Source organism: Dryobates pubescens, chromosome 29, assembly GCF_014839835.1.
Source record: "Dryobates pubescens isolate bDryPub1 chromosome 29, bDryPub1.pri, whole genome shotgun sequence".
Classification (NCBI taxonomy): domain Eukaryota; kingdom Metazoa; phylum Chordata; class Aves; order Piciformes; family Picidae; genus Dryobates; species Dryobates pubescens.
The window spans coordinates 13,995,558-14,020,535 of NC_071640.1; the positions used below are offsets into that span (position 1 = coordinate 13,995,558).

Below are 24,978 nucleotides of genomic sequence, written 5' to 3' on the forward strand. Positions count from 1 at the left end.
GGGAAGCCGCTTGTCGTGCCTCTCTTCTCCCTGCTGGCAGGGCAGCCTCGAATGGCACAAACCTCCTCTTGTGCCCATGCCTGGTCTCTCCTCTGTAGGCTGAATTCGAGCTGGGGGCAGCAGCCCCAGCACTTTGCCTGACCCAGACAACAGCACGACTTTGGGTGCTCTGAATCCTGCTGGTGACACAAGGATGTGCCCTGCCGTGCCCTGCTCCCTGGGGCTGTGGGCTGTCCCCTGAGACCTTTTTGCTCCCCATCCTTCTGTTCTTTCCCATCCCTCCCTGGCTCTTGGGAAGACTTCAAATAAATCCTGGCATTTTGAAAGGCCACTTTCTCCCCCATCCTGTGTGTCAGCACTCATCTGGGGACAAACAGCCACGTTTGTAAGAGGAAAATAAAGACTCAGCTCCCACTCAGGGGCATAATGTGAGGAACCATTCCTGGCGTGCTGGGGATGCTGCAGGGACTTCTACTGGACAAAGAGGCAATTGATGAACTGGGTCGTGGCGGGAGGAGATGGTACGTGGGAAAAGCACTGAACAGAGAGGCCTCTGAAAAGGAAATCATTCCCTCTAGAAGAGGCAGCCCCAGGCAGCCTGCCTTGCCTGAGGGGATGTGTTGTGCCTGTGCCCAGATCACCCTGCAGGCAGGAGAGCCTGCATGGTGGCTGGGGATGAGGGCAGCAGCGGCTGTGCTGCTCTGCTGAGAAAAGGCTTCTCTTTTGTTACCAACAGGTGCCAAAGTGCAGAGAGGCTTTCAGACCCTGCTAGGTAAGTGTGGCTCTGGTAGCCAGAGCAACGTTTGGGCTTGCTCACCACAGCTGTGCCAGCGAGTGGCCAGCACTGTGGCGGGAGGTTACAGCTTGTGTTACTGTTTTGACATCTGAGTCAACAGGACAGGGGAAACCTGTGCCCAGGATGGGGGCAAGAGAAGGGAAACCCTGAGAATGCATCTTTAAAGATGGGTCTGATGCTCAGGGTGACCCTTTGCCATTCCTTCTCCACGTTTTGTCAGTGGTTTGGGGTCAGTAGGATCTGTCAGACACTGCTGGCACCTCTTTATCTCCTGACCAGCTGTGCAGGCTGTGAGGAAGCTCCTTTGTGTCTCACTGCCTGAGTGTAAGCTGCAGTCTTAGCCTGGAGCTCCAGCACCTCCTGTAACTACCCTCCTGCTCTGTGACCATGAATGCAGAGCATGGCCTTGGGCAGTAAGAGCCCACTGGTACACCCTGCCACCAGCCGGTGATGGGGTCTTGTCCTGCAGCAGCCATGCCCTGAGCCCTCCTGCCCTGTTTTGCACACCAGAAAGAGATCCTTGCAGAATCTGGATGAACCAGCCCTGTGGGAAGGTGACATGACACAGCCAGGGTGGGATGGCTTTAGCAGCACAGAGTGTGATTGATTTGAGTCCTGTTCCCTTCTCCTGCAACAAGCCTCTTCCCTTTGGCCATGCACAGTGCCCAAGTGCAGCTGGATGGGAGGCTGCCTGGCACGGCTGTGTTTCAGATGGCGCTGGCTGTCAGGAGCAGTGACTGTACCAAGATGAAAGCCTCAGGTCTCTGCAGCTGCATCCCATCATAGGATATTCCTTGGTTGCCTGTCCTTGGGTCAGAGCAGTGGTAAAACTATGGTCCTGTAACCTCTTCCATGTGCCTGACCTGAGTGCTCTTCTCTGACCATGGCAGCCATCTCCCCTGTCCAGGAGCAGTTCTGGGGCTTTGGTCCTGCACTCATGTAGGAGCCCATGTGTCATGCTGGTTTTGCTGTGACTGGATTTCTGCAGTCTGTGTGGGACTATCTATGGTGGCAGCCTTGGGGTCTGGCTGATTTTAGCCCTTTGTGTTTTTGTTCCTGTGTGTTGCAGTTCCTGAGTCTCAGCCTGGAGTTGGCCTGCTGTTTGTGTTGGGGATCCTTGCCCTGGTGAGTGCTATCTGCCTGCCCCAGCTCCCAGCCCTCAGCTTTGCCTCAATTGCTGCCCTGCTTAACTCTGCCACCACATCTGTCTGCCCCTGTTTGGTAGCTCTCTGGATCATGACTGCCTGTGGGTGGATGAGGTGGCTGGTGCAAATATTTTATGCATGTCTCAGTGCAGATTTTGCCCTGCCCTGTAGAGGCAAAGTAGCCATGAGAGAATTCATGGGATCCAGGCATGCTGATACAGCTTCTTGTTTGGTGCAAGGACAGAAAATTAGGAAGGGCAAAACTTACCTTTCTGCAGTTGGAAGTGTTGAAGCTTTACTGTTTGACCATTGCAAAACAGCAATCTGAGCAGGTCTGTGGGTGGAAGTGCTCAGACAGCTTTGTAGCACACCAACTAACCCAGGAGCAGGTGTCTCCTGCACCTTGCTCAGGGTGCCAGAAGCATTTTTGTCACTGGATTTGCCTCCCCTGAATTTTTGGAAGTAACTAGAGGCAAGGGATGCAGAAAGGTGATGCATGCTGTCCAACATGAACTCTTAGAAGGTGTATGTGAGAATATTTAAAGAAGTCTGAATACAGCCTGCATAAAGCAGGCCTAAGCCCAGGATGACCTATCCAGGAGTCTGTGCCCATGGGTGCTTCTCAGTGCAATGTGTGCTGAAGAGTGCATCATCCAGGTCACAACAACCCCATGGGGAGCTACAGACTTGGAGATGTGTGGTTGGAAAGCTGCAGCTGGGAGAGAGCCCTGGGGGTGTTGGTTGGCAGCCACTGAGCAGGAGCCAGCAGTGCCCAGGGGCCAAGAAAGCCAAAGGCCTCCTGGCTTGGGTCAGCAACAGGGTGGGCAGCAGGGCCAGGAGGTGACCATCCCCCTGTGCTCAGAACTGGGATTTGAGGCCACCCCTGCAGTGCTGTGCTCAGCTCTGGGCCCTCCCTGCAGAAAGGACCCTGAGGGGCTGGAGCCTGTCCAGAGCAGGGCAGCCAGGCTGGAGAAGGGCCTGGAGCCCCTGGGCTAGAGGAGGGCTGAGGGAGCTGGGGGTGTTGAGGCTGGAGAAGAGGAGGCTGAGGGAGACCTCACTGCTCTCTGCAGCTCCCTGCAGGGAGGTTGGAGTGAGGAGGGGGCAGCCTCTGCTCCTTGGTGCCAAGGGCCAGGAGCAGAGGCAATGGTTCCAAGCCGCAGCAGTCCCCTGCTCAGGCTGGAGCTCAGGAAAGATTTCTGCCCTGGAAGGGATCTCAGCCATTGGCAGAGGCTGCCCAGGGCAGTGCTGCAGTGCCCATCCCTGGGGGTGTTCCAGCAGCTGTGGAGCTGGTGCTTAAGGACATGGTTTGGTGCTGAGCCTGCAGTGCTGGGTGCTTGGAGGTCTCTTCTAGCTGGGTGTTTTCTGTCATTCTGTGATCTCGGTGCCTTGGCACTCTCCCTCTCGTCCAGTCCTAGTCTCTAGTGCAGGTGTGATGCCCAGATTCTGCTGCTGACTCACTGTGCTCTGTCTTGTAGCTCTGCTGCCGGGATGTGCGAGGCAGGGCTGGTGGCCCCGGAGCGGTGCTGCCCGCAGCAGTGTGCGGAGCCAGCCCACCCCTTCTGCCGCCCCGAGCCCTGGGGGCGGCTGCGCAGGGCCGTGCGCCGCCTGGAGTTCTGGGAGAGCTTCAGCGCAGAGCTGATCGCCAGCGGCTTCTTCTCCAAGGTCTACAAGGTAAAGTGACTCGCAGGCAGCCCGGGACCTGTGTGGGAGCAGCCAAACAGCTGCTGAGGCTGTGCAGATGGTGCCTTGCCTGAGGATTCTGTCCACAACTTTATTTCCCTGTTTTCATCCCATCCAGCTCACTCTGGTGGATTGGATGGGGTGGGGGAGGACAGGACACTCCTCTGTGCACCTAGCAGTTACCTTTGGTCCATGTCTCCCCATCTGTGGTGAAAAGGGAGTTGGAAAGACTTGACTAGTCAGTGCTCGCTGAGACTGTGACCTAGCCACGTGTGTCAGGGGGCTGAACTGGATGAGCTGAGGATGTTCTCTGCAGGTTTTGTCATCAAAACTGTAGCAAAATCTACAAAGAATGTAAAATACCTGCCACCCACACCCCGGGGAGGTGCCAGGACTTGTCACCCCCACCCCTCTCCAGCTGTTCCCTTGTGTTACAGTGGTGCTGGGGAGGAGAGTGGACCTGGGGTAGGGTCAGGCTGGGACACGCTTCTGCTTCTGCTCTCTTCGTGCCAGGAGACCCTTGGCTCTCTGCAGATGGTGTGGCACTGAAGTAAACCTGCTGCTCTCACTGGGGCTGTTGTGAATCATTCCCTGCACCAAGCTCCACTGGTGTGGGAGTTTGTTTAACCAGCTGAGAGCAAGCAGAGGATTTTGAATGCTGCTAGCTTTGCTCCCCTTTCAGTGCTGCTTGTCTGGGGGAGGGCTTCTGCAGCCCTCGGTAGTCACTGCTGCATGAACACACAGCCGAAGGAGGTGCGCCATGTGTGGCAGTGAGACTCAGCCTTCCCCTGTTGGAGCAGATGCCTCATTGTTCTGCAGTGTGGCCAGATTTGCCTAGCTTGTCTCTCCTCCTAGCAGCCCTCAAGACTGGGGGTTGCTGACAAGGGTCTTGGTTGTTGGGATGTGACACAGATCCAGTGGAAACAAATTGGGCCTGACTCTACCAATGGCTTCAGCTCTTTAGCTTGACCAGCCCCATGATAGATACCATGAGCATGTGTTTCTTCTCGTCCAGCATAAAATGGTTCTGCCAGAGGAGTGCTGTGGCATATTCTGGGTGAGATCCCTGGCTGATGTAAGCACATGTATCCAGTTGAAACTAATGGAGCCAGGCTGGCAGGATCTGGCCATGGAATTGCAGAAAATATGCAAGTTGGATAGATAACCACAGCTGCTTCTCAAGGCTCTATCTCCTCTGCTGTGCCTGGACTTGGTGCTGTGATAAAGTTTTTGGGTGGTTAGGTCCAGGGATAGTGTAATAAAGCTGTTCAAAGGGGATCTCCAGACAAAGGTCTGTGGCAGCTCCCTTCAGAATGAAGCAATAGGTGACAAATCCCTCTCCCCACCACTGCCTCACTCTCGCAGCTGTTTCCCCACCTCCACAGTGCTGTTGCTGTCGCTTTCTCTTCCTCCCTCTAGCAGATTTTCATAGTAACAGTTGTTGTCTCCTCCTGCATGACATTTTCCTCCTGTGCTGTCAGTGAATGAAATCTCAGCAGCAGGCAGGCTGGAGGCAGATCTTGAATGAAAATGAAATAACTACTTGAAGGAGAAATAAGCAAAAAAAAGAGTAAGAAATACATAATTGTGGAGTGGAGTGCAGGGGGGGCAAGAGGAGGCAGCGGGGCAGGACTTGGCTCAGGGACAGCCCTTGTGGGGACTTGAGCGTGACCGTAACCAGCTGCTCTGACTTGTTGGTCACCAGGAGCACTCCTGCTGTGGAGCATCGCTGGGGATGGTTCTTTGAAGCCCTTGCCAGCAGACACTGTCTGTCAGAGCCTCCCACAGCAAAGACAGAGACTCTCCAAAGTGCTGTGCTAGCTGCCTGTGCTTTTGCCATCCTTTGTCTTTCCTTCAAGCCCATACTCAGGAGCTGTTATTATGGGGGTTGCCTGAGGGAGGAAGATTCTTTTAGATCTGCTTGGTGAGTCAGACTTAAGAGGTCTGGCACAGCCTTTTGCTCTGTGGGTTGTGTATTGCATGACCTAGGCAGAAGGTTACTTCCCCTCTTTCTTTGCCTTAGTGTTCTGATGTATTCTGAGGAGCATAAAGCTGCTTTCACTGGCAGCTCTCATACACAGGAGTCTGAGGTGCTCAAAAGCAGAAGAGAAATGCAGCATTACTTCTCCCTTTTCTGAGGCTGCTTTACAGAATACAGAATTAACCAGGTTGGAAAAGACTTTAAGGCATTAAGGGAGCCTCTGAGCAACCTCTTTACCTGTTCATCTTCAGAAAGCTTCACCCACATTAGGAAGCAGAGTCTCACTCCCTGGCTTTCTGCATCTTGCTAGTGCCAGGTTTTCACCTCTTTCTCTGCACTCAAGGCTGATACCAGATCTTTACCTTTCATAACTTGTTAGCATGAAGTGAGAATGACTTGGAGGCCCCTCTGCCCTTCCCAGGTTCTCACACCAACCCAGGCCAAAACCAGACACTGCATGACTCAGAGTGACCCAAAAGCTGCTCCAGGTTGGCCACACCAAAACCTTAGGGCCTGTGGTTTTAGAAGAGGCCTTCTGGGCCTGTAACCTTTGCCCATCTCTCACACTACCTGTTTTTGGTGTATGGGTGTATCCTTGCTTTTCAGTCATTTCTTCTCCAGACCAGGCTGGACTTGCCATTGCCCTGTGGACAGGAAGCCCTCCAGTGCTCAACAAATCCACTGGCCCAGACAGTGAACTCTGCTGTTGACCAGCTGGGATATGCAACCTCAGCTGGAAGCTCAGTGATGTCGCAAGAAGGGGTCGCCAACGATCAATATGATCCACGAAAATCCAACTTTATTGTTCCACACTTCCTTATTTATAGCCTTATCTTATACATAGTTAATTCTATTCTAATTTAACACACACTATTGGTTACTTTCTAAAAGGGTTACATCATTGTTTGCACTACTCTGTGGAATTTCTAGCTCAGTCTAATTGCTCCTTTTCTCAGCTCCTTATCTTGTTTGCCTCCCATCTAAGGGGCAGCTTGACTTCAGCATACCAAGCATCAGAACTTTTCCACAACTCCTACTCCATTGCTATATAAATAACAGAAAGTCCTTCAAGGCCTAATTTGCACAGATGTTCAAACCATTTCCCAACACAGTGACTGTGTCAGAGTTTATGCAGAGCTAATAGGTCTCACTGAAACTCAGGATTAGCTCTCCTGAAAGCTTTTCATATTCCAGCTGCCCCATCATGCTGTCCTGGGCATGAGAGCACTCACAGTCTTTGGGCAAAGATGATTGCTAGCATCTCTTACCTTTACACCTGTGCAATTACAGTTGATGATCAGTTACAGCTGATCAGTGACCTACAGTCTGCAGTGATGAAGCACCTTCAGGTGAAGGTGTCAGAGTCCTGGCTTCCTTACAGCCTTCAAAGTTATTTCAGTGATGACATTGACTGTCAGATTGCTTTCCTTCAGAAAGGGAGCAGTAGCTCCTGTTGCTCCCAAGACAGTTGCTTTTGTGACCCAGATGGTACAGAGGCTTTCTCTCCTTCTAGACCAGCTAGGTCTTACATACAGCTCTTTGTTCTCCTCACCTGGTCTAGTAACCCTCTCCATAAAGTGATCATCACAGAGAGCAGTGGGTGACACTTTGGGCCTCAGAGTGCTGCTCTCAAGCCAGCTCATGGTGTCTTTACACTATTTTTTTTTCTCTTACACTAACCAAAGAAAACTCCATAAACCTCAACATGAGAGAAAGCTGAACAGCTCCCTGGAGGGAGCTGTCAGGACATCAATGTGAGCCACACCTGAGACATGAGCCTCCTTAAAACAGGTGTTCAGTGAGGACCGAAACGTTGAAGTACCACAGCACTCTGTGATGTGGCCTGAAGCTGCTGTTTGGATCCCCAATGTGAGCTGCAGTGCAGGGCCCCTGGATGCTCCTGCGATGGCTGAGAGCCAGGGGACCACTGTGTGTCCTGCAGCCAGCATGAAACTCCTGCATTCAGTACTGCCCAGCCCTGGTCTCACCAAGGGAACAGCAGATTTCCTCCTGGGAAGGGATGCTGCTGCCCAGAGGGGCTGGCAGACCTCTGCAGGCTAAGAGATGTCCTGCTCCAACCTTGGCTCCAGGTGACCCAGGCTGCTGCTTGTAAAGTGATGGTGGTGAAGATCTACAAGAATGATGTGGACCAGGAGGTGATTGTGCGTGAGATCAGCCTACTGCAGAAGCTGTCCCACCCCAACATTGTCAGGTGGGCACGTCCTTCAGCTATGAGCAGTGGCCACTGACACAGGCTGGAGCTGGCTTAGTGTCTCTAAGGCAGCTCTGCCACGAGGGACTGAGCTGAACCTCAATGTCTTGTCTGTGTGTGTTGTTCTGCTCAGGTACCTTGGGATATGTGTGAAGGATGACAAGCTGTATCCCATTCTGGAGGTAAAGGCTTCTTGCTTATAAGTGTGCTGGGGGCAGGCAGGGGCCCCATGGTTCTTTGGCAGGAAGGGTGGCAGATATACCCTGTGACACAAACTTCTGCCTCTCTGACTCCTGTGTCTATGAATGGCTCTGGTCTAGCAAAGCTGCCTTGCAGGGGCTTTTGATCCTTTCTGTCCCACAGCAGGTCTCAGAGCTATTGAGGTTCAGGCAGGACAGCTAAAACGTGTTTCATGTTGGCTTGGTACCACCAAAGGGCCAGAAGGGGCTGTCTGGCGGCGAGAAGAGGAGCTGGGGATAGAGGTCACGAGCAGCAAGTAAAGCAGACAGAGTGGCAGGACCTCCAGGGTGGCCTTGTAATGGTGGTGTGGTCTAATGTGAAAGCCTGGGCTGGCCCTGGGGAGTTCTCACCTTGTTTCTGTGCTGCTGATGGCAAAAAGCCCTCACTGAGCCCTTGCCAGTTTTTTTGCCTCCAACTGCCTGTGAGTGAGGACCACAGCTGACTGGTACAGCTGTCCCTGCACTGAGGCCCAGGGACCAGCAGTGGCTTGCTGTGTCATGAGGGGTATTTGCACTGCCACTCACAAGGACCCTGCCATCCTGCCATGGCATTCCCAGTCTCCATCCTGAAGGAAAGGCTCTGGGGTTGGCGAGGGAAGGTTCAGCATGCAGGAAGCTCCAGAATGGCTCCTGTGACCAGGACATGGCTGGTCACACCTCCATATGCTTTTTGTCTCTGTTCACAGTATGTGAATGGGGGTTGCCTGGAGGAGCTCCTGGCCAGCAAAGACATTGCTTTGATGTGGAAGGAAAAAGTGGACTTAGCTTCTGACATCACAAGAGGCATGATCTACCTACATTCCAAGAACATCTACCACCGAGACCTCAACTCTAAGGTATGCAGCTGGAAAGGGGACATCACCCCTGCACTGCTGAAGAAAACTCTATAGGGGACTGTTAGGGACCCCCTAGGGCTGTAATCAGAGGGCCTCAGACCTCCTGCTGGTCCGCTGCTTCATGCTGATGCCTCTGGCAGGTGAGGAAGCTTTCTTGATCAAACCTGTCGTTGCTTTGTGTTCATCACTTGCCAAGCAGGAGCCCCAGGCAAATAAAATCACTTTGCACCTCCTGCTATTGCCATCAGAAAAGAAAGCAGACAGAAGGGTGTGCAGCAGTGCACAGGGCTGATGTGCCTACAATTTCAAGGGAAGCTCTGCCAGGTTTAGAGGTTTCATTTCCTGCTCACAGCAAGTAGGAAGCTGTTGCTAACAGGAGCTGGGCATGGGCTCTGGGAGCAAGTGCCAGGTGAGGTGGTCCCCATCTGTGTGCAGAGCACCAGCAGAGCTCAGGAGATGCCTCTTCAGTCAAGCACAGGCAGTTTGTTCTTCCCTGAGGCATAGAGTTGTGGTAGGTTGAGAGAGGGCTTAGCTCTCCCTCCTCCACAGAGTAAGAAACCACAGCTAACCCAGTCGAAGAGCAAAGCTATATATTTACAAGCATATATGGAAAGCAGGTTATATATAACACAATATATACAGGTATTTACAATATATACACAGAAATACACAGCAAAGAGAAATAACACAACAAAAATCCCTCCCCCAGGAGGGATCCCCTCCCTGTAACCCCCTCTCTCCCCCCCCACCCTCCCTTTTTTCCCCAAAAAGGGGTTGGAGAGGAAGAAAGGCAAGTTATTAAGGGAAAGAGTTGTTAGTAAGCTTCAAAAGCCCATGCAGGATTAGTGTTTGCTTATCTGAAGGCCAACTCCAGCAGTTCGCAGAGAGAGCAGGCAGGGAGAACAGGCTGAAACCCACACTCCCCCAACTCCCAAACCAAACTGAACTGAGGAAAAAAAAAATTCCAACTGCTCAACAATTTAAAGTTGCATTTTGTCTATCCACCAATGAAATTCGTTTAGAATATCAGAATGTTTTGGTTCTAGTACCGAAAACATTTAGCCAGAGTGTCCCAGCACTGTTTGTTCTTAAAGGCACAGCCTCAAACGGTCACAAGAGTCTAGGTCACCAATTTTAGGATAGTCACTTCCACAGGTTTCACATCCTGGCAGCATGCCAGCTGTGAAGACTGGCATCTGGAGAGGTGCTCTGGGTGTAATACAGAAGCACATCACGTTCCTGCTGTAGTAGCCCTCTGTCTGGGGAGCTGCTATCCTGTCTTGGCTCATGCTGCTTGATGGGAGCAAGAACAGTCCCAAGGTTTAGCCATTCCCAGGTCTGTCCATGGTGACAGGCTTCAATGTGGCTCTTCCTCTGCCAGTGGTGTGGCATGGTGGAGCAGTGCCTTGCTGGTCTCTCTTGGGCAAAACCATCCAAACCTCAGGTGGATCTGCAGTGTGTCTGTGGTACCACAGGAAATGTGGGCTATAGTCACTGACCTGGACCTTATCTGTGCCAGCTGACACTAGAGGCTGGCTTGGTGACCCATGGCAATGGGGCTTGCAGGTCCCTGCAGCTGGTGCTGCACAGGCAGTGGTGTGTCTCTTGCATCGACTTTTGTTGCTGCTCTGTGAGCCTGTTAAGAGAAACTTGAAATGTTGCTGGAGGTTGGCAGTCAGGAAGCCGGTCAAGTGGTGCAGTCTTGAGAGACACCAGCAGAGGAATGAAGCTCACCTTTGTTATCCAGGCTGTGTGCTCACTCACTCAACAGCTGGCAAGAGCAGGGCAAGAGCCTGGCTCACTCTGCCCACAGGGGTTGTTCTCCTGTGCTCTAAGTCATTTCCTATTGGGTGGTGACTAAGCTCAGGAGCTTGCCAGACCTGCTTGTGGAAAGTGCCAGAGCTCTCTGCCTGCTCCCTGCAGCTCTTCAGTGCTGACAGAGGTTCATACTTTCCCAGGGCAACCTAGGAAATGTGCAGTGATGTCTGAAAGTTGAGGGCCGAAGTGTGGATGTGCTCACTTGAGATCTAGTTGTTAGTGAGAGCCATCTGGAGAAGACTTCTGCTGGTTTCCTGGGAGCAGGTGCCAAGGAGAAGATCCTGGGCAGCTGAATGGGCTGAAACAGCTTGGGTTTGGGAAACCCTAGGATAATTTTACAGGAATTCCTTCAAAAAGCCCTGTTGGTGACATGTGGCTGTGAGCAGTGAGGGCTGTGGCTGTGATCCTGCCTGCCTCTGACTAAACTGTGGGTAAGGTCAAGGTGCCCATGTCAATGCCCCTTTCAGAGAGAAGCTTGTGGCTTATATCATCATGTTCACTGAACATCTTCTTCAGAGGACTTTCCCTGGCTTCAGATGTGCCTCATCTGCCCTGTCTTTCCCACGTGTGCTGCCAGGGTGCAGGCGCCTGGCCAGGGAGGAGCCTGTACTGGCCAGGTGGGGCTCAGTGCCATCAGGGTGCTGCCTGGTGAAGTGTGAAGACCCTTCCATGCTGGGGGTCTCATGCTGTGCCCTTCCATGCTGGGGGTCTCATGCTGTGCCCTGTGGACTCCTTTCAGAATTGCCTCATTCGAGTGACACCGCGGGGCCACGAGGCCTTGGTGACTGACTTTGGGCTGGCCAGGGAGGTGGTGGAGCTGCCTGTGAAGGATGTGGAGAGGAAGCTGTCTTTGGTGGGCTCTGCTTTCTGGATGGCTCCTGAGATGCTGCGGGGAGAGCCCTATGACCGGAAGGTATGGCTGGCACTGCTGCCCTGCTGCCTGCTCATCCTCAGAGCTCCCAGGTGAGCGTGGGAGATGTCTCCTGTGCTTGCTAGTGATACCTCCCAAAGGCAGAAAAGCCCTTCCTTCCTTTTGGGGGAAACCTTGCTTTGCTACCTAGACCATTGCTCTGCTTAGGAACTTGGAATTTCTTCCTGTGGCCTGGTTAAGCTCCACTTTTAGGGAAGTGAAGCCCCTCTGAGGAGGGTGCTTGATGAGGCTCTTACAGAGTTTGGGGGGGTTGCCAGAGCTGTTGTAGAAGCACCAAACAGACTGAGTAAGAGCACAGGGTCAGGCTTCCTGAACTTGAGCCTGGCCTCCCCATGGGGTTGTGGTGTTTCTGCATGGGTTCAGGAGCTCAGAACGAGGTTAGAGAGTTGCTGCCTCCATCTCCCATAGGCTTTTTTGAAGGACCTTGTGCTGGGTACTTCCTGTGCTCATGCCTTGCTCCTGTGCATGCCCTGTCTCACCTCTTGCTCTCCCACCTCTCCTGCAGGTGGATGTGTTCTCCTTTGGCATTGTCCTGTGTGAAATCCTGGGCAGGATCCCAGCTGACCCTGAAGTACTTCCCAGGACTCAGGTAATGATTCCTGCAACCACTCCTTGGTTGACATGGAAGGAAATGTTGTAACACAGGATGAGGAAAAGGCAGAGGTACTTAACACCTTCTTTACCTCAGTTTTTACTAGCTGGAAAGAACGTCTACCAGACAGCTGGCCTGCAGAGCTGGCAGAGGGAGCCAGGGAGCTGCATGGTTTCCCTGTGTTCCATGAGCAAGTGATAGGAGCTCTCCTTAGCAGCTTAGACCCCCACAAGTCCATGGGACCAGATGGGATCCATCCTAGGGTGCTGAGAGAGCTGGCAGATGAGCTGGCCAAGCCACTCTCCATTATTTTTCATCAGTCCTGGCTCACTGGAGAGATCCCAGATGACTGGAAGCTGGCCAACGTGGTACCCATCCACAAGAAGGGCCGGTTGGATGAGCTAGGGAATTACAGGCCTGTCAGCCTGACCTCAGTGCCAGGCAAGATTATGGAACAGGTCATCCTGAGTGCAATCACACAACACTTAGAGGATGGCCAAGGGATCAGGCCCAGCCAGCATGGGTTTAGGAAGGGCAGGTCCTGCCTGACCAACCTGATCTCCTTCTATGATCAGGTGACCCACCTGGTGGATGTGGGGAGGCCTGTGGATGTAGTCTACCTGGACCTCAGCAAGGCCTTTGACACCGTTCCCCATAGCAAACTCCTGGCCAAGCTGTCAGCCCATGGCTTGGATGGGAGCACACTGCGATGGGTTAGGAACTGGCTGGAGGGCCGAGCCCAGAGAGTGGTGGTGAATGGTGCCACATCCAGCTGGCAGCCAGTCACCAGTGGTGTGCCCCAGGGATCAGTACTGGGCCCCATGCTCTTTAACATCTTTATTGATGATCTGGACGAGGGCATCGAGTCCATCATCAGTAAATTTGCTGACGACACCAAGCTGGGGGCAGGAGTTGATCTGCTGGAGGGTAGAGAGGCTCTGCAGAGGGACCTCGACAGGCTGGGCAGATGGGCAGAGTCCAAGGGCATGAGATTTAACACATCCAAGTGCCGGGTTCTGCACATTGGCCACAGCAACCCCATGCAGAGCTACAGGCTGGGGTCAGAGTGGCTGGAGAGCAGTCAGGCTGAGAGGGACCTGGGGGTGCTGGTCGACGGTAGACTGAACATGAGCCTGCAGTGTGCCCAGGCAGCTAAGAGGGCCAATGGCATCCTGGCCTGCATCAGGAACAGTGTGGCTAGCAGGAGCAGGGAGGTCATTCTGCCCCTGTACACTGCACTGGTTAGGCCGCACCTCGAGTACTGTGTCCAGTTCTGGGCCCCTCAGTTTAGGAAGGAGGTTGACTTGCTGGAACGAGTCCAGAGAAGAGCAACAAAGTTGGTGAGGGGTTTGGAACATAAGCCGTACGAGGAGAGGCTGAGGGAGCTGGGGTTGCTTAGCCTGGAGAAGAGGAGACTCAGGGGTGACCTTATTACTCTCTACAACTACCTGAAGGGAGGTTGTAGACAGATGGATGTTGGTCTCTTCTCCCAGGCAAGCAGTACCAGAACAAGAGGACACAGTCTCAGGCTGCGCCAGGGGAGGTTCAGGCTGGATGTTAGAAAAAAGTTCTATACAGAAAGAGTGATTGCCCATTGGAATGGGCTGCCTGGGGAGGTGGTGGAGTCGCCATCACTGGAGGTTTTTAGGAGAAGACTTGACGGGGTGCTTGGTGCTGTGGGTTAGTTGCTTGGGCGGTGTTGGATTGGTTGATGGGTTGGACGCGATGATCTTGAAGGTCTCTTCCAACCTGGTTTATTCTATGTATTCTATGTATTCTATTCAGATCTAATGGTGCTCTCTCCATGGTACCAGACTGTGGCTCCAGGCAGGTCTCTAGACAGGTTTCTGTGTCCACACTTGGGTTTCTCTCTGGGGGCTTTTCTGTGAGAAAGTCTGATCTCAACATTTTCAAAACTTTTGTGGATCAACAATTTGAGATGAACATTTCTGTTTAAAGACCTCAATTCCAAGCACTTCATTTTGCTTTGGCAAGAAGGCCAAAGGCATCCTGGGGTGGATTACAAGGGGTGTGGTCGAGAGAGATTCTCCTGCTCCTCTCCTCTGCCCTGGTGAGGCCACATCTGGAATAGTGTCCAGCTCTGTGCTCCTCAGTTCAGGAAGGACCTCAGGGAACTGCACAGAGGCACAGAGCTGCTGCAGGCAGTGGAACATCTCCCTGTGAGCACAGCTGAGGGAGCTGGGGTTTGGAGCTTGGAGCAGAGGAGCCTGAGTGGTGACCTTATTTCTGTTGATAAAGATGTGCAGGGCTGGAGCCAGGCTCTGCTCAGGGATGGCCAAGGACAAGGGATGGACAAGGGGCACTGGGTGCCAGCTGGAGCAGAGGAGGTGCCATGGGAACAGAAGGGGAAACTTTGTCCCTGTGAGGGTGCTGGAGCCTGGAGCAGGCTGCCCAGAGAGGTTGTGGAGTCTGCTCTGGAGACATTCAGCACCTGCCTGGCTGTGCTCCTGTGTGAGCTGCCCTGGGTGACCCTGGTCTGGCAGCGTTGTTTGACTGGATGATGTCCAGAGGTCTCTTCCAACCCCTAACAGTCTGTGGTTCTGTGTGATTCCTACTTCTCCACTGAGTAGCAGGCTAAACACAGCTTCCATCACCAGTGTTTGTTTTCAAATACACTGCAGGTGATGCACAGCTCACCTGGAAGCAGTGGGCTTCCCTAAGAACAGGAGCTTTTTTGTTTCAACATTTACAACATTTTCCTTCTACCAAGTGGGAAGGAAAATTTTGCCCTGAACAGGAATGACAAATCCAGCAGGAAAACAGTGAATTGCTGCTCTCCATGGAGCAGTGCAAGAAACCTGCAGTGATCAGAGAGTATTCCATGTCTCTGTGAGACTGAATAGGAACTGACCCCTGTTGTGTTCACAAGATGAAGAATTACATATCAGAGACTCTGGAGTCTGGAGGGACAGAGATGAAGTTATGAAAACAGCTGGCTGGACCCTGTTGGCTCTCAGGTGGAAGCCCAGATCATCTGCAGTTCCTGTCCTCAGCAGCCACTGCTCAGCACCTGGGCTGTTTCCTGTCCTGGTTTCCCCTTCTGTGTCTCTGGTTGCCTTTAGGCTGTGCTTTTCCAGGAGGACAAAGCAGAGACAGCACAGCACAAGCAGAAGGATGCTGCAGGCTCCCAGCTCTGTGCATGATTTCTCACCAGAGCAGCCTTGCTAGAGCTGATGTTGCCTTGGTACCTTTGCACAGCTGTCAATGAAGTACCTGTGATGGATACTCCAAAGCATTAAACATTGAGTGTTTTATGCTTTTACACCTTGAGAAGGATGAAGAGCTTTAAAGGACTTTGTAGCTAAGGTCTTTTCCATGTACTCTGCTCCCTTCCTCACAGGATTATGGCTTGGATGTTGCTACCTTCCAGGGGATGATTGGTGAATGCCCCAAGCAGGTGCTGGACCTTGCTGCTGGCTGCTGTCAGGTGAGAGTCCTGCCTTGCCTTTTTTTTTTCCCTCCTTTGGTTTTACTGAATTTGTGTCACATTTGTATGGTAGAGACCAAAACTGTTGTAAGCCATGGAGAGCTTGAACCTGCTGCTGTCAGTGATGTTACACACGGTTCTGCCACTTGAACTGTGAGGTGAGTCAGTAGAATAGAATAGAACAAAATTAACCAGGTTGGAAGAGACCTTCAAGATCATCATGTCTAACCTATCAACCAATCCAACCCACCTAAACAACTAACCCATGGCACCAAGCACCCCATCAAGTTTCCTCCTGAACACCTCCAATGACGGCGACTCCACCACCTCCCCAGGCAGCCCATTCCAATGGGCAATCACTCTCTCTGTGTAGAACTTCTTCCTCGCATCCAACCTAAACCTCCCCTGGTGCAGCCTGAGACTGTGTCCTCTTGTTCTGGTACAGGCTGCCTGGGAGAAGAGACCAACCTCTGCCTGTCTACAACCTCCCTTCAGGTAGTTGTAGAGAGTGATAAGGTCACCCCTGAGTCTCCTCCTCTCCAGGCTAAGCAACCCCAGCTCCCTCAGCCTCTCCTCACAGGGCTGTGTTCCAAACCCCTCACCAACTTCGTTGCCCTGCTCTGGACACCTTCCAGCAAGTCAGCCTCCTTCCTAGAACTGGGGCCCAGAACTAGACACAGTACTCGAGGTGTGGCCTAACCAGTGCAGTGTGCAGGGGCAGAATGACCTCCCTGCTCCTGCTGGCCACACTGTTCTTGATGCAGGCCAGGATGCCATTGGCCCTCTTGGCTGCCTGGGCACACTGCAGGCTCGTGTTCAGCCTACCATTGACCAGGACCAGGTCCCTAGGATGCTTTCACCCATGGTGCAGTCTTGTCTCTAGAAGTGTTCAGTTTGTGTATTACAGCCAAAAACCAGCATGGGTCCTGCCTGTTCCCTTGCCTGTCAGCCTCAGAGAGGGAAGGAAGTTGGTGGTGATGTCCAGTCCTTCCTTAAGCCAGGCTGCAGGCAGAGGCAAGATGGTCTGGTGGGCACTGCCTCATCGTAACTAAGCCTGGTGTTCCAGATGTCATCAGCTGGGGCAGTTGGATCTCTTACATGGTCTGGGGTGCTTATGGTTAGGCTTTTGGTGTTACTTTTAGATTCTACCTTCAAAACTTGGTTAGGACCTGCTGGCACAGGATCATTCTCAATCGGTTCCTTCTTAATAGTAATCAATCCACCTCTGTCCTTCCCTGTTTCAACATACCGAAATCCCCAACTTCTCCCTACAAGCCAGCTAGGTTTCTGAAATTGGATGACATTCAAGCTCCATGTCTTACGATCCTGCACTACAGTGTGAACTCTGCCCTGTGCATCAAAAGCATGCTCCACTTGTGGTCTGCATCCGACAGGACACTGAGTTACATTTAAGTAAGGGTCGAGGGGCTTTGTAATCCACGTGGGGGCAATTGTCTCACAACCCCAGTATGCACAAAAATAGTGACCTGGCTGATTACCAGGATTGAAGTTCATCTAGGAAAGGAAGAGAAAACCAAAGGCAACTGCTCTTTGTGCTCTTTGTTTTTCTCTTCAGGGAGAGGATGAAGAAGCTGGGTGATCCAATGCACCCAACTGCTAGAAGTTCAGGGCAGCAAATGGAAATAAACCCTTGCATGGGTTCCAAGAAACATGAATGGCTTGCCCTGAATCAGTGCTTCACATCAGAGGCTGATTCAGATGTGTGCTCAGAGCTTGCACCTCCGACAGGCAGCTTCCTAATGCAGGCCGATACAGTAAGGAGCTCCTGCCAGAGATGGCTCTTGGGACTGTTTGTCTCTGCCCTTGTGTGGTGTGCAGGTTTGGGGAGTTTCTGCTGCAGCTCTCCAGGCTGGCTCCATGGGGTCAGGCACAAAGGACAGTCCCATGGTGCATATGTGGGATGGAGATGCCCTGGGCCCTATCCCTCAATTCAGGACAATGGCTCTGGGGGGTGTAAAGGGATCGCAGCCAATTGAGGATGATCTGCAGGAGGGAGATAAGGCAGCTGGATCCTGACTGTTGTGAAAAAGCTGAGGGACCCTGCTGACACCTCCCTGCAGCCTTTCTCTGCCCCTGTACCATGGGCTTTGGGATGAGCTGTTCCCATGCTCTGCCCAGCTGGGGGGGTGTCACACTGGTGTTCAGCATCTCTCTGTCTTTGCCTAAGCTGTACTGCACCATGACACCTGCCCTACAGCTGCTACTTGGCATCATCCTGGGCCTGCATCACCAAGTGGTAATGCCAGAAGTCTCTACCAGCGGGTGAGTGACACAGAGTAGTGCTAATGATGGATGGATGGCCAGTCTTGATGGAGCTACCAGAGCTGCTGCAGAGCACCAGCCTCCTGTCCAGGGTGTTCTCTTCAGCTTTCCCTTCTAATTCCAGGTGGAACCATTTAAAAGGCCATCTTTCTCTGAGATCCTGGATGAGTTGGAGGATGTTGCAGAGAGCCTGGAGCCTAGGAGGGACAATCAGTTTTCAGACTGAGCTGCCTGCCTCCAGTAAGGCTTGTCAAGAGGATCAACCCAAACTATAAATTAACTCTCTGGTAGGGGGTATGTGTGTCAGGAATGAAGAAGGAACGTGGAGAAGGGAAAACTAAGTGATGGACTGATGTTTATTCAATCATAGCTTTGGTCTCTAATTTCTTGGATGGAAAACAAGGTTAAAACTGAAGAAGGGACTTGCCAAGAGTTTCTCCTAGATAAGGTTTTTAGAAGATATAATCAGGACATTGAGCAGCCTTTGTCTGTTTGCTTGTTAAAAGCAAATGACCCTGGAGAGACCTGAGTTCCCCTGAGGATGCTTTCCAAATCCACAGCAGAAACATCATCCTCTCCTGCTTCCCAGTGCCCCTCAACCCAGGACCTTCCCTTTCTCCATTCCCATGCCTTGGAGAATCACCTCTTGTGGGTCTGGGGTGTATGCACTGTGAGGGAGAGGGGCTTTGGGATGCTGTGGAAGCCTCAGAGTCACCTTATGTTTCAAAGCCTTAAAGCACCTGTTCATCCTGTTCCAGCCATGTAGGAACAAGCATGATCTCTAAGGGGTGGGTCTCCTGGCATCATGCTTGGGGTGCAGCCAGCCACAGAGGCATCTGGCAAGGTTGTGGAGAGTCAGCCAGGGCCACCCAGAGAATGCTGAGCTGTTCTGGCCAGGGCAATGGAGGGCAATGCCTTAATGAGACACCAAATGACTGACTGATGTCTGCTCTCAAAACATCTTTGTCAGACACATGGCTCATCATCATGGTGGTCTGGATTTCTCCCTGCTTGCCCTCAAATGAGGCTCAAAAATGGAGGGACCTGCTTACCCCCTTCACCTCCTGCTTCAAACATGGCAATGAGCATAGTGTCAACAGCTAGTGAGACCAGAACAGCAGAAAGCATCCAGTATCTCACCCATTTTTCTGCCTGGCCCAGCACCCATTGCCTGCTCCACAACATGGAGCACACTTGGGGGAAGCCAGGGAAAGACTTTGTTTTCTTCCATGGGTCAGAGAAGCATTCTGGGGCTGTGGATCCCAACCAGAGATGGAAAGAAGAATCGATAGAAATGGGCTGCCAGAGGAAGAGTTGAGCAGTTGATTCCCTGCCCCCAGATCAGCTGATTGCAGGACCACTGGTCTGAAAATGTGTTCTCTTGGGACCAAAATATTTGTGGGTTTTAATAGGTGTAATGTCTGTGCAGTGGTGGAGCTGTGACTCTGCTCTTGTAGACTGCAAGCTCCTGGAGCAGGAACCATTCACCTGTCCACTAAAAAGTATTTGCACAGTGTTTAGCCCAATGGGCCTTCAACTGCCTGAAAGCTTGAAGAGCTGGAAAGCTGTTCTCCCCCATAGATCACTATGGCATCCCACATAGATCCTACTTGGGAGCATCATCTCAAGCTCTTGGAACTGGATTGGGTGTCACAGATAGCCTCAGGTCTCTGTGTCCTGGTGCCTGTACAAAGACCATGTTGCATTTTCACCAGGGATAATCTCTCAAATAGCCTCTTATGGGATGAAAGTGTCTTGTTCCAGGGCAGCTCCCTGCAGAGCTACTTGCTGGCTGTCCATGTCCTTCACAGGACCAGCAAAGCTTGGTGCTGCCCACTGCAGATGGGGCTGATCTTTCCTCCAGCTGTACTTCTGCCTCTGGTCCTGCAGAACTGTGGAGCTGGGAAACGGCAGAAAGGGCTTTTGTGATGCTTTGTGATGCTGTGGTAGGAAAGGAGGTCTTGTGGTTTATCTGCCTGGGGGTAAGAAGCCTGCTCAAGGATTAAACAGATGTGGGGGCATGGGACATTTTCTGCAAGGAGCACACAAGGACAGCATTAGCCAGCATGGTCTAAGCTGTGATGGATCAGAAATGTGATGGATCAGAACTTTGTTTCTTCTGGGCTTGCTGTGTGCCCCATCCACTGTCATAGTGTGGCCACATCTTGGATCTCATGTGACTGAAGAATATCAGTGCCTTGCTAGAAGGACCTTTGGTGCCTAGTGCTGGGGCAGAAGAGACTAAGGCTGTCTGCAGGTACCATGTGAACTAGAAAAGGTGATGTTGGGAATTTGTCTGATGCATCTCGTGGGCCAAGAGTTTCTCCTCACTGATGAGGCTCAGGCCATGAACTGCAAGGCATCAGCACCAGCAAGCTCTGTGGCTGTGTGGTGGTTTTCAGAGAACAGGGGGTTCCCAGAGACAGGGAGCCCGAGAGAGAGAGGAGAGACCTGACACAACTCAGCATTTCTCGTGTGTGTGCCCGAGAGGGCAGCGGGGCTGGCGGCGGCGCCGGGGAAACCGTGGGAGATTTAAATGCGGCAAAATCTTTGCACAGGCGTTGGCAGGGCTCCTTGAAAGGCTGAAAGGGAAGGGGATAAAAACCAGGCTCACTAGAGTAGAGCCTAAGGACAGCCTTCGATCTGCTGTCCCAGTGGAGGTGGGTAATGGTGGTCTATGCGACAATAAAAATGCAGGGCTCACTGACAGGAGAGCAGCCAGGGAGTGACCGGGAATGGACAGAGAGCACGAGCGAAAACTGATGGCTTCACTCCCTCTCTGGAATGCTCAAATACCAATGCACAGAGTATGAGGAATGAATGGGAGGAATTAGAAACACCCAGGGAATCATGGCAGAGTTGCCATTGTGGAAACATGGTGGGATGACTCGTGTGGTTGGAGTGCTGCAGTGGATGGCTACAGAAGGGATAGGTGAGGAAAGAGAGGTGGAGGGGGAGCATTCTGTGTGCTTTGACTGCCTCACATTTAATGTTAGACACACCAAGGAGGAATGTCTATGGATAAGGATAAAGGGGAAGACCAATGAGGCTGATATGCTGGTGGGAGTCTGCTACAGACCACCCAACTAGGATAAAGACACCAATGAGACATTCTTTCAATGACTTGGAGATGTCTCATGTTTCCTAGACCTTGTTCTCTTGGGGGACTTCAACTTACCAGATGTCTGCAGAAAGTACAACACAGCAGAAAGGGGGCAGTCCAGGAGGTTTCTGGAATGTGTGGATGTTCCTGTTGCAGCTGATAAGCAAGCTGGCATAGTGCCCAGCTAGACCTACTGTTTACAAACAGGGGAGGGCTGGTGGAAGATGCGGTGGCTGGAGGTCAGCTGGGGCACAGCAACCATGATATGACAGAATTTTCAATATGTGGTGAAGTTAGGAGGGCTGTCAGCAAAACCTTTACCTTGGACTTCTGGAGGGATGGCTTTGATCTACTCAGGATGCTGGCTCAGAGAGTTCCTTGGGAAGCAGCCCTTAAAAACAAAGGGGCCTGGGCAGGCTGGGCCAGAGTGACCAGCTCCTGTGTGCTAAGTCTGTACTGGGGAGGGTGATATCACAACCTAAAAGGTTGGCAAAGGGCTCCTTTTGAGTCAGCTTGGTAGTTGACACGGGCAGGCCGTGTGGGCAGGATCAGAGGTGCTACAGTTAACTGAAGGAGTGATGGTGGCTACTTGGAGGAGGAAGACTATGCTGCCAGCACCCACCACAATGTTTATTGGTATCCAGGTCTGTGACCATTTGACGCTGTGCCTTTAAGAAAGGGGCACACTGGCTAAATGTTTGTAAAATATTTTGGTGTTCTAAACGAATTTCATTGGCCGAGTATAGGGGGGAGGTGAGATTGGACCCAGGGGAGCTGGGAACTTTCTCTCAGTCTTCCTTTCTTCGCTGTCCCTCTCGGCTGGATCTGCTTCTGGGCTTCTTGCCAAAAGATAAGAACTAACTCCCTGTGCATAGGCCTCCGTCTGCTGTACTAACTCCCCTTTCTTCTTGTCTTGTACCTCTTTGGGGGAGAAGGGAGGTAGGGGGGTGAAGGGGGCACAGGGGGAAGTCCCCTCTGTGGGGGGTCTGGTTTCTGGTTGAGTTAATTTGCTGTATATTCCTGTATATATTGTAAAATCCCTGTATTTGTTGTGTTACATCTAATCTGTTTCCTTGTAAAATATACTCTCATTTCTCCGACTGGGTTTAGCCGTGGTCTCTTTCTCAGTGGGGGAGGGAAAGCAGAGCCTTTCCTTTCAAACCACCACACTTTTTTTTATTGGCTCACCAACGTGGGGCTGGGTAATTAAGTAATTAAGTTGATTTATTGCTTGTCTCAGCCGGAGAAACAAAATGAAGGAGCTCTGGCCACAACCACCTTTCAGGTAGTTGTAGAGAGCAATGAGGTCACCCCTGAGCCTCCTCTTCTCCAGGCTAAGCAACCCCAGCTCCCTCAGCCTCTCCTCACAGGGCTGTGCTCCAGACCCCTCCCCAGCTTTGTTGCCCTTCTCTGGACACCTTCAAGTCTCTCAATGTCCTTCCTAAACTAAGGGGCCCAGAACTGGACACAGGACTCAAGGTGTGGCCTAAGCAGTGCTGAGCACAGGGCACAATGACTTCCCTGCTCCTGCTGGCCACACTGTTCCTGATGCAGGCCAGGATGCCATTGGCCTTCTTGGCCACCTGGGCACACTGCTGGCTCATGTTTAGGCAGCACCCTTGGCCATCCTTCAGGTGCAGTTACTGCCCCCAGGATAATCTGCTCCATCACTTTCCCTGGCACTGAGGTCAGGCTCCAGGCCTGGAGTTTCCAGGTTCCTCCATCCAACCCTGCTTGTGGCTGGGGACCACCTTGGCCAGTTTCAGTCACCTGGGACCTCTCCAGTGAGCCAGGGCTGGAGGAAAATGATGGAGAGCGGCTTGGCAGCTCATCTGCCAGCTCTCTCAGCACCCTAGGGTGGATCCCATCCGGTCCCATGGACTTGTGAGTGTCCAAGTGGCTCAGCAGGTCCCCAGCTAATTCCTCGTGGATTTCTGGGGCATCACACTGCTCCCCGACCCCATCCCCAGCTCAGGAGGCCACTGGTGCTGAGCTCCTGCCTTGCTGTTAAACATTGAGGCAAAGAAGGTGTTCAGGACCTCAGCCTTTTCCTTGTCTTCAGTCACAGTGTTCCCCTGCATGTCCAATAAGGAGTGCAGGTTCTTCTTGCCCTAAAGACAACAACAGAGATTGGAGCCAATACAGCTGACCAATATGATCGAGTATTGTTCCTTTATTGTTCCAGTATTGTAGGACTATAGTGTGAGCATAGTGAGTACAGCACAGTAGTGTAAAGCATAGGAGAAGAAAGGATAGGAAAGGCAGAAGTGCCTAGTAAGGGAACTTATATAAACTCGGAGTGCCTTGTTGGCATGGACTCATTGGTCCCCTATGAGTGACCACACATCACACTAGTATAGATTATTGGTCCAACTACTGATGGCACGCAAGTTTGTTGATGCAGGTGCATGTCCTGTTGGCCCAAGATAACTTGCTGTGTTTATAGCTACCAGTGTCCTGCTTTAGTTACATGCTGCAGGCACAGCACTGTTCTGCTACACTGCTAGCTGGCTCTGCACTTAGCTGAGCGTGGCCTACCACCATGTCAGGCTCTAGGCCTGCACTGCCAGATTGCTCACACTGCTCGTCGCTGGCATTGCCACAATGAAGTACCTTGCGGGAGCAGTGGAGCGCCTCTCTAACAAGGTGACATGGCCAGCAGCCCAGCTGAAGCCTCTATACCCAATGCACAAAGCATGGGCAGCAAACAGGAGGAGCTGGAAGCTGCTGTGCTAAAGGAAATCTCTGACATGGTGGCCATTATGGAAATTTGGTGGGCTGAATCCTGTGCCTGGAGTGTCACTATCGATGGCTACAAGCTGTTCAGAAGGGACAGCAGAGGAGGAAGGGGTGGAGGTGTTGCCCTTTATGTAAAGAAGTAGACAGAGAGTGAAGAGTTGTTGCTAAGGAATAGCCATGAGCAGGCTGAAAGCCTATGGGTGGGTATTAGGGATCAAGACAACAAGGTGAGCCTTGTGCTAGGAGTCTACTCCAGGCTGCCCAATCAATGGAGCCTATCGATGAAGCCTTCTTACTCCAGCTCGAAGAGACATTGCCAGCACAGGCTCCTCCTGCTGGGGGATCTTAACCACCCCCACAGCTGCTGGAAAAGCACCACAGCTGGCTGCAGGCAATCCAGGAGGCTCCTAGAGTGTCTGGATCACAACTTCTTAAGACAAGAAATGAACAGCTCTGCCCGAGGGGCTGTGTGGTTGAATCTGTTGGTCACAAATGCAAGGGAAGTCGTCAGGGATGCCAAAGTCAAAGGCAGCCTGGGCTACAGCAACCATGTGCCAGGGCATTTCACTGCCCTAAGGAGTATGAAACCCATGAGAAGCACAGTTAGGACTCTAAATTTTAGGAAAGCAAACTTCCAGCTCTTCAAGGAGTTAGTAAATAGGACCCCATGGGAAATAGCCCTCAGGGACAAGGGAGCGGAGCAGAGCAGAGCTGGCAGATCCTTAAGGATGCATTCTGTAGAGCACAAACAATCTCAATCCCCACATGTAAGAAATGGGGCAAGGAAGGCAGGAGACCACCATGGCTGAATTGAGACCTGCTGGTCAAACTAAAGGGCAAGTTGGGACTACACAGGAAATGGAAACAGGGACAGGCATCCTGGGAAGAGTATAGGGACATTACTTGGCTGTGTAGGGAGGTCAGGAAGGCCAAGATACATCCGACACTGAACTTGGCAAGGGGTGTCTTTAAAAAACAAGCAAAGCTTCTACAGGTACAGAAGCCAGAAAGGAGGGCTGAAGAAAGCATGTCCCCCCTGCCCTGATGAGCAGCAGTGGGGAACTAGGAACAATGGACCAGAAGAAAGCTGAGGTTCTCAACAGCTTTTCTGCCTCAGTCTCATGTTGATGCACCATGAGTTGGAAACCAGGGTGACATGGTTCCTGCCACTGTAA

At 52.1% G+C, this 24,978-nt stretch overlaps 1 protein-coding gene across 1 annotated transcript; it reads left to right on the forward strand.

Moving 5' to 3' along the window:
• Positions 1 to 1,890: 1,890 nt before the first annotated feature.
• Positions 1,891 to 19,572, forward strand: LOC104299908 (dual specificity testis-specific protein kinase 2-like). Its single transcript, XM_009900118.2, has 9 exons — positions 1,891 to 1,921; positions 3,417 to 3,612; positions 7,693 to 7,814; positions 7,948 to 7,996; positions 8,740 to 8,889; positions 11,447 to 11,620; positions 12,144 to 12,227; positions 15,592 to 15,678; positions 18,086 to 19,572. Exons 2-9 carry the CDS (start codon positions 3,430 to 3,432, stop codon positions 18,185 to 18,187), a joined length of 951 nt encoding a protein of 316 aa, XP_009898420.2. The 5' UTR covers positions 1,891 to 1,921; positions 3,417 to 3,429; the 3' UTR covers positions 18,188 to 19,572.
• The last annotated feature ends 5,406 nt before the right edge of the window (positions 19,573 to 24,978 follow it).

What these genes read in the sequence shown, in the direction of transcription:
- LOC104299908 (XM_009900118.2), top strand. Translation starts at nt 3,430, where the DNA reads ATGTGCGAGGCAGGGCTGGTGGCCCCGGAGCGGTGCTGCCCGCAGCAG. An exon ending in AGCTGTATCCCATTCTGGAG is followed by an intron (nt 7,997 to 8,739) that starts GTAAAGGCTTCT and finishes CTCTGTTCACAG; the next exon opens with TATGTGAATGGGGGTTGCCT. An exon ending in GAGAGCCCTATGACCGGAAG is followed by an intron (nt 11,621 to 12,143) that starts GTATGGCTGGCA and finishes CCTCTCCTGCAG; the next exon opens with GTGGATGTGTTCTCCTTTGG.